The following is an 8575-nucleotide window of genomic DNA, read 5'->3' on the forward strand; positions in this document are numbered from 1 at the left end:
GCTTTATTTTAGAAAAACTCGGGTTACTGATAATCAATATATAAAATGAATAAAAGAAATTGGCTTTGATAATAATCAGATGAACAGAAGAAAACAAAGTAAATCAGTATATTTCAGTGATATTTCGTGTCCTTACAAATGATCAATCTTCTCCTTTTATAGCTATTCCTAAGTGGTACGTTTCGTTTCTTCCATAATTGAGCCATTATTGTCAATTAATGGCATTTAATGACATTTAATGTAACGTTACAATCAACAATCATATTTGATTCAATACAGATTCCTTAACGTTTCTGTATTTAATGCCCAATAGTTCGTATCTATTCCTTATTTCCTATCAGATTCATTCTCTTCCGTCATAAAGAAGTTCGAGCACCTGCCTTCCTTGCCTTTTATCTGAATGACTGCCCGTGTTGAAGCTCGTGCCTCTTTGATTGTTCTTCATCATCTGTTCCTCTTTAACTGGTCCACGTGTCATGACGTGCCATCTTATAATGAATTCCATATATAAACTTAATTTTTTCCATTACAGTAACGACATCTCAAATGCCAATTTCACACAAAATTAACTTTACTAATTATAATGTAGCATACATTGTATAATGCATATTAACACGACAAATGCTTAACGTATGAAGATCAAATAAAACAACCAAAATTCAATGGAGAAAGGTAAACCACTTCTATTGCATGTAACAGTATGTGGATCTGGCTAATGTCAAGTTTCTGTTTCTTGAATTCTTATCACAAGAGTACTACTCCATGCATGGCCCAGCTTTCTTATAGATGTTTCGAGAATTTTTATATTTTTAAATTTCATATTTCCAATTTATAAAAATTACCTAGGGAATAAATTTTGAGGTCATTTTGTTATCAATCAACGTTCGCTAGTGGATCAAGTGGAGGAGAATAATGGTTCAGATTTTCTCATCAAGCACACAGATGCAAACATCAGAGAAAGAAGCCAGTGATGGAAGATGGAGAAGTTGAAAGGAAACAAAAAAGGACCACAAAGAGAAAGTTTTTAACTTATATAACAAGAATAATTGAACTACAGAGACAAAAATGTCATAAATAACACTAATAGCAGGTCTTCTTCATTCACGTTGATCTCCATATGTGTCACATATTACAAAGAGGTCCCATAAGAATCCTTAATTTGGACATACAACCAATCAGAATGCTGAGTTCAAGATTGATTTCAAAATTCAGCCAATCAACATTTAGATAGGCTAATTTCATGACCCAAAAGAGCTTAATCTTATTTTTTGCTAGCCAAAAGTGCATGGCTAAACAAGGCAATACAACACTGTAGTATAGCAAAAGTGGCTGTTGTGGGCTCATTCAACTGGCAATTATTGTATCAAGAAGTTATATATCCTTAGTTTCTAATTAGTCCTTTATATATATTGAACTGTTCCAATTAGTTTTGGGGCTTGTTCACACTTTTCTAATCCAATTAAGCCTGTTGCGTCTCCCAATTTCGCCATATTCCTCTTTCTTTTTGTTGAGATTAGGATCTCGTTGTGTTGTTATTCTGTTTTTTTTCTTTTCTTTCGTTCATCTTTCCTGGAACTGTTGAATTCATTAGATACTGATTCCCGTATCAACAGTTCCCTCTTTCAATAGCTTAACTTCTATATGATGACTAGTGAAAGAAAGACGGCAAATGCCATTGGAGGCAAAACAGCTAGAGCTTGTGATAGCTGTTTATCAAAGCGGGCACGTTGGTTTTGCCCTGCTGATGATGCTTTTCTTTGTCAATCCTGTGATGTTTCAGTCCATTCAGCTAACCAATTAGCGAGTCGCCATGAAAGAGTTCGTCTTGAAACATCTTCTAATAAATCAACTGACACCAAATTCGTCGACCAAACTGCTTCTCAACCTTCTTGGCACCAAGGTTTTACTCGAAAGGCAAGAACACCAAGAAATGGTAAGAATAAGAGTACACAAATTGGACAACGGAAAAAGGACGAGGAAAATATGGTACCAGAAATGGGTAGTGAAGAAAACTCACCGGATGATGAAAATGAAGAGCAGCTTCTTTATCGCGTTCCAGTGTTTGATCCTTTTGAAGCAGAACTCTGTACAGTCCCGAACGAAGTTGTAGATGAAACTACTACAATTAATGACTTAGACATTTTGTTGAACAGTGAAGATGCATGCGATGATTTAGGGATTCCTAAATTTCTTTCTTCTGAGATTGAACTTGCTGAATTCGCTGCCGATGTTGAAAGTTTGTTAGGCGAAGAGTTTAGAGTAGTAGCAGAAGAAGAAGACGAAGAACAGAGTCGGTTAATTAACGGTGTTGTTGAAGATAATAAGGCAATAAAGATTGAGGTTGAAGATGAAGAAATGAGAGCTGTTGTTGCTTGTCATTTGGATCCTGAATTGGACATGGCAAGGGAAGCGCTGAATTGGGATTTTGAATATGAAGAAACAGTTGAACAGAAGGTAAATATGGCTGCAGCAACAGAGTTTGTCCCTAGTGCAGAATGTGGCGGAAGTAAAGCTGATGCAAAAAGGAGGATGCTTTTGAGGCTTAATTATGAGGAAGTCATTAGTGCTTGGCCAAATCAATCTTCTCCATGGACTAATGGAATCCGACCCCATTTCAATCCTGATGATTGCTGGCCTGATTTCTTGGTATTTTATCTTCTCCAATCCATTTTTAGTTCCTCCAAAATGATGGTAGTTATTAGATCATGCAAATAGGATTTAGCTTCTTTAGGCTAAAGACTAAGACACGCATGTGTAAGTATGAACAAATTTAGACTGTGAAACTGCGAATGGATCATTAAATTAGTTATAGTTTATTTGATGGTATCTACTACTCGGATAACCGTAGTAATTCTAGAGCTAATAAGTGCAACAAACCCCGACTTCTGGATGGGAACTGACGCCCCTTCGTCAATTGAGTACCCTTCAGCGAAAATTGTACTGTGTAGCTAGGTAATTTTTTTTAATGTATATATGCTACATATTGATACCCATTGGTTTATTCGTGAGTGTAGTTCCTTATATTTTGACCCTTCTTAATAAAAATTCTAGTTTCGATATGATTTTCGGAAAGAATGCGTTTATTAGATAAAAGATCGACGGCATCTCTCCCATTGTTGCCATAATTCATGATAACTTGACCAATCACGGGAGCGGACACATGCAATAAAGCAAACAATTTACTATAATAAGTTAACTTACAATGATAATATACAAACAAAAAAAAATTACTACTATTAGTATATATAAGTTAAATCATACGTACTTCAAAAGGGAGCTAATAGCCCGTAAAATTCATATCATGGTTTCACCTCTGATTACCATTGACTTCCTTAATTATGCATCTTTCCTTATGTATGTTTCTCATGTTGATGCAGGAAACATGTATTGGAGAAGGAGGCCATCAACCATATGGTGGGGGAAATGTAAGAGGCGGGGATGGAGGAAGAGAAGCAAGAGTATCACGTTACAGAGAGAAGAGGCGGACAAGATTGTTTTCCAAGAAAATACGGTACGAAGTAAGGAAACTAAATGCAGAAAAAAGGCCTCGTCTCAAAGGACGATTCGTTAAAAGGACGACGTCGTTTTCAGCACCTGGTTTTCCGTACCTCATGAATAAACGATGACGGATCTATCTTGAATAGATCGAGTTGATGAGTATTCTAAAATCGCCATTTTGCTTGCACTAGCAATCTGGAATGACTTAGGTTCTTTTATCATAACCTATGTTTATTCAATCAATAAAATATTGTGAATTAAGCTTTTATCTCAGCAAATCTATTTATTTTCCTTCCCTGTAAGCATGCAATAAGTATCATCGGTTGGAGGGAACAATTTTCACGAGAAGCTCAAACGGCAGCCCGTAACTAGTAAATTTGGTGTCATGTAATTAGGAGGTCACGGGTTCGGACTGTGAAAACAGTCTCTTACAGAAATGCAGGGTAAGCCTGCGTACAATAGACCTTTGTGCTCCGACCCTTTCCCGGACCCCGCGTATAGCGGAAATTTAGTGCACTGGGCTGTCCTTTTTAAGCTCAAAGAGCAGTCCGGTGTATTAAGCTCCTTTTATATGCAAAGTTTGGGAACAGCCTAACCACGTTTGGTCTAATATATGCAAATTTACCTTGCATTTCTACAAGGTTGTTTTCACGGCTTGAACATGTTATCTCCTATGGCAACTTTTAGCGTTGCACCAAGGCTTCCCTTTGCTTAAGCAACAACAACAACGAACCCAGTGTATTCCCATAAATAAGGTCTGGGAGGACATACGCAAACCTTACCCCTATTTTATAAAGATAGAAAGTATGTTTCCAATAGAACCTCGGCTCACGGAATAATGGAACTTAAACTCTAATTTAACCTAACAAATTTCGGAACTCTTTTAATTAGGTTTATATGCAGTTTAGTCTTCTCAATTGTAATGTAAGGAAGACAGCCAAGGAGACTGCGGGCGAGTTGGTTCACAGTTTGCTTGATATACAGTGTCATTTTTGGATATGTTATAAGGCTGTTGAATCTTTCATGAGAATTCTGATCATATATAAGAGGAAAAGAAGCATCACCAGATATTCCCTCAAAAGAAAAGAAGAAAATATATAGGTGAAAAATTGCTTACGTAGTAACGCTATACAATATTTGGTGGGATTGAAACTCACACTGTACGAACTCCACGAAAGCTTCAAGATCACTTGTAACTTCATTATTTTTCATTAGCACCAGACTGCTGGAAATTCATTTTTTTATGTATAATGTATTATGTAACATTTAATGAGATCTTCAATTAATCTGCCACTTCAATTTTAAAAAAAAATGATGCATTTAATTAGGGGTGGACATCGGTCGGTTCGGTTCGGTTATGAATATTATCGGTTTAACATATTGATTATCTATTTACAAATATGATAAAGCGATAACCGAACCGATTGTGAGCACGTGATTTTTGCCTCACAAGAACTACTCCAAAAGAAATCACAAATAATTTTTTCTTTATATGCAATTTTTGAATTTTTATGGCATTTCGTCTGTGCATGTTCATTGTTGTTCTAATTAAGGGAAAATACAAAAAATGGTAATGTAGATGCATATGCATTCCGGATTTAATATTGCATTTTTAAAATTAATTAATCATTGGTTTATATAAAAGGATAATAATAAAAATAATATATTTAGGAAATTATAAACCATAGTTTGGTTTTAAAAGAAGGAAAATCACAAAAAATATATAATTGTTATAATTTTTGTCATTTAAGTATGCCTTTGTGTGATTGTGATTTTTAACTACTTGTTTAATTTGTATGATATTTATTGTCAAAGTGTTAATTGATTTTACAATTTAATTAAGAATTGTGTAAAATTAGGAATAAAAGTAGAAAATGAAAAGAGTTGAAAATATAAGGCAAATCGGATCTGGGCCAAAATTTTAGACCAAAAATCAGGCCCAAACATTCAAAGGACCCGGTCCATTTCAGCCAGTCCCACAGAAAACTCGAACGACGTCGTTTCTGAGTCTAAAATCTGGGTCATTGATTCGTTTCAATCAAACGGTCCAGTTCAGCCCCTGCATAAATGAAATGACGCCGTTTTAGGTGATCAGATCTGAGCCGTTCATCTTCTTTAATCCAATGGCCCCCAGAGCTTGGACCAAACCCGATCCCACAACCCGGTCCACTTTTACCCGGTGAACCCAGTCTCTCAAAGAGACCAAACGACACCGTTTGTTTAAGTGAATTAATCCAGGCCATTGATCTTAATTGATCCAACGGCCAGGATCCATCCACCCCACCCCGTATATAAGTCCTAAACCATACCCCCACCCCCCAAACCAAACACCCCCTTTCCTGTTCATTGTCTCCTTCAGAGACCAGATGAACCCCACCGTTAACCACCGTCAACCACCCACCGGAAATCGCCTTACGGCGGTTCTGGTGGTCCAAATGACTCCATTTTAACACCCTTAACTCCCCTCAACCTCCCCGTTCCAACCATCATCATAGCTTACCTCGAATCAGACCCCAACATCTCGAATCTTCGATCAAAGTTTGGTCTGAAAACCTAACTTTCTCCGATGGCTTCCAAATCAACACCCTAGCTTATCCCGACTACCCTCATCATAGATCCGGTAATGGTTTAGGTCGAATCTTCCTAGAACTGCTCGAATCTTCATTTGAAGATTCGAGCCAAACAGGAACTGCCCAGATTCTTTTCAAATTCATACCAGGTGACCCCCAGGCCTCCTTTACCCCTAAACCACCCTTGATTCCCTTCGAATCTGCCCAGAAATGTTCAAACCCCAAATCTGAGAAAAAGTGGAACCCTAAAATTTCAAATCAGGGAATTTGTCCGATTAAAAGAAGGTTTGGGGTCTAATGGACCTTAATCAAAGTATTCTCAAATTAGAATACTTCGATTCAGGTCCGTTCGAGCTCAACAAGGTTCAAATCAATTCAAGATTAAGACATATTCTGGGTTTGAAAATTCAGAGGTATTTTCACTATTTTCTTTTGTACGCTATGTATGTATTATTGCCTGTTGTAGTAGTCTGTATAATTTTCCTATTCTTTTAATTCTGTCTCATATCCACTATACCTGTTTATTAGATAAAATTCTTTTTATTGTTTTTGTTTGTTGTAATTGTTCACAATGTGTGTAATCGACTCGATTAATTTCGTCGATTAGTTGTTTTATTATAAATTCTTGTTCCTATTATTGTTGATTGAAACAGCCTGTTCGTTTATTTTGTATTGACTGTTATCGTTTGTTTTAAATAGTCAATTAAATTAGTTCTCGTCAATTAATTCACTCTTGTTTGTTAAATCAGCAAGTTCGTTAAATGTTGTTGTGTATATTTGATCCAGGGCCATTTAGTTTCAGGACATTGTCATCCTAATGACAATGAACTTGAATTACTGATGTTCATTCATGTGCATATTGATTCAAGTTTCAACTTTAGCTTCACTATTTTGTCAAGTTCTGTGTGGTATTAATGTTCAGTTTGGTTTCGTTCAGTGTATTGAAATTGTTCCTTTATTTTGCTTTAGTCAGTCTGTTCCCTGAATCCTTCATCTATATTGTAATGCTATGTGATCCAATGTAAGGTCAGAATTATCTGATAGGATTAATGGTTTGAGTCATAATGTTTCTTGTTGAATATTAGGGCCTGATGTGGATATGACATGGGTTTGAATTCAGTTTTACAAGTGTTAATTGGATATTGTTGGGTTAGAAGGTTGCATTTTAGTTAAAATTCAGTCCAGAACTTAGGAGAATTGGTAATAGCTGCAGTTTAAGGGTTTTTCAGGGGCAATTTGGGATTGAAACAGTTAGGTTTATATTATAGTATTAATGCTTTGATAATGGGGGTATTAATTAATATACTAAGGGGGAACAAAGGGTAATGGGGGGCTGAAATTAAGGAAAAAGTTTCCTTAGTGGCTGATTAATTAGAAAAGCAGCCTTAGTGACAGTATTAGTGGAAAAAATCTGTTTTGACTAACAGAAAGGGGTCAAGCACTGAGTTTTAAAAAGGGGGGTAGACTTGTATAAAGAGGGAGAGGCTGGACAGAAAAGAGAGGAGATTATCTAAGAAAACTGAAAAATCAGATAAAGATTTTAGGAAAAAGAACAGATTATCTGATAGAACTGAATAATTAGACAAAGATTTTAGAAGAAAAGACAGACTAAAAAAAAGAAGAAGAGGGAAGAATTCTGGAACAAAAGAACTCTAATATTCAGAAAAATAAAAATTTTTGGCATTAAGAGTTAGAGTTAGAGTGTTAAGGATGAACTTCTGCATTAAGAATTTCAGGATGCTTTCTTTGAGTGTTTGAAAAAGAGAAAACTACTGCTTCCTTGCATCTGTCTGTGTTTAATTTTGGATTTCTGTTATCATTTCATTGCTTCACTGGATTTCTGGACTGTTTGGTTACTGGGATTGTTTCTGTTGGTTGTCATTTTGTATTTGGTGCTGGTTGTTGCTGTTGTCTGCTGCTGATCTACTGATTTTCACCTTCCTCTTCTGTTCTATTATCAGGTACACTTTCGAACCACTGTGATGTAGCTGTTAAAGAAAAAAAAATACTCAAGTGGGCGAGTACTTAAGTTGTATATGCAGTTTAATAGTCAAATGATGGGAAGTTGTATAATCTATCTTTGTAACTTAGTGAAGAATATGGACGATATGCTGGATTATAACTGTTTTCTTTTGTTCGTAAACTACAATTTGTAAATTATTAGTAGTATGTTAGTTAGAATTTCGTTTCGTTGTGAAATAAGTATTGAGTGGTTGATTTGAACAAGTTTAAGTAATCATAGTTGAAAACGGTATTTATTTGAAATCGTAGGTAACATTAAATTGATAATTGATAAGTAACATTAAATTGTGGAACTGAATTCTTTGAAAAGGTATGAACATCAATTAGTATAATATGTGTTACTTATAAGTCTCGCGTGAGTTTCATAGTTAAATAATGCCAATTTTGTTAGTGCTATGTTATCAAATATCTTAGTTCCAAATCATTTTTGGTAAATAATCCATGTAGGATATCAATTTGATATTGGTCGGTTAACAAAAATCTAG

The 8575-nt window shown here is 35.6% G+C and overlaps 1 protein-coding gene across 1 annotated transcript; it reads left to right on the forward strand.

Moving 5' to 3' along the window:
• The first annotated feature begins 1103 nt into the window (after window positions 1–1103).
• Window positions 1104–3776, forward strand: LOC107799644 (zinc finger protein CONSTANS-LIKE 6). Its single transcript, XM_016622785.2, has 2 exons — window positions 1104–2646; window positions 3378–3776. The coding sequence occupies exons 1-2, from the start codon at window positions 1642–1644 to the stop codon at window positions 3624–3626; spliced, it is 1254 nt and encodes a 417-aa protein (XP_016478271.1). The 5' UTR covers window positions 1104–1641; the 3' UTR covers window positions 3627–3776.
• Window positions 3777–8575: the final 4799 nt, after the last annotated feature.

Source organism: Nicotiana tabacum, chromosome 6, assembly GCF_000715075.1.
Source record: "Nicotiana tabacum cultivar K326 chromosome 6, ASM71507v2, whole genome shotgun sequence".
NCBI lineage: Eukaryota > Viridiplantae > Streptophyta > Magnoliopsida > Solanales > Solanaceae > Nicotiana > Nicotiana tabacum.

Coding starts and splice junctions, on each gene's coding strand:
- LOC107799644 (XM_016622785.2), top strand. CDS start 1,642: ATGATGACTAGTGAAAGAAAGACGGCAAATGCCATTGGAGGCAAAACA. Junction 2,647..3,377: donor ATTGCTGGCCTGATTTCTTG/GTATTTTATCTT, acceptor ATGTTGATGCAG/GAAACATGTATTGGAGAAGG.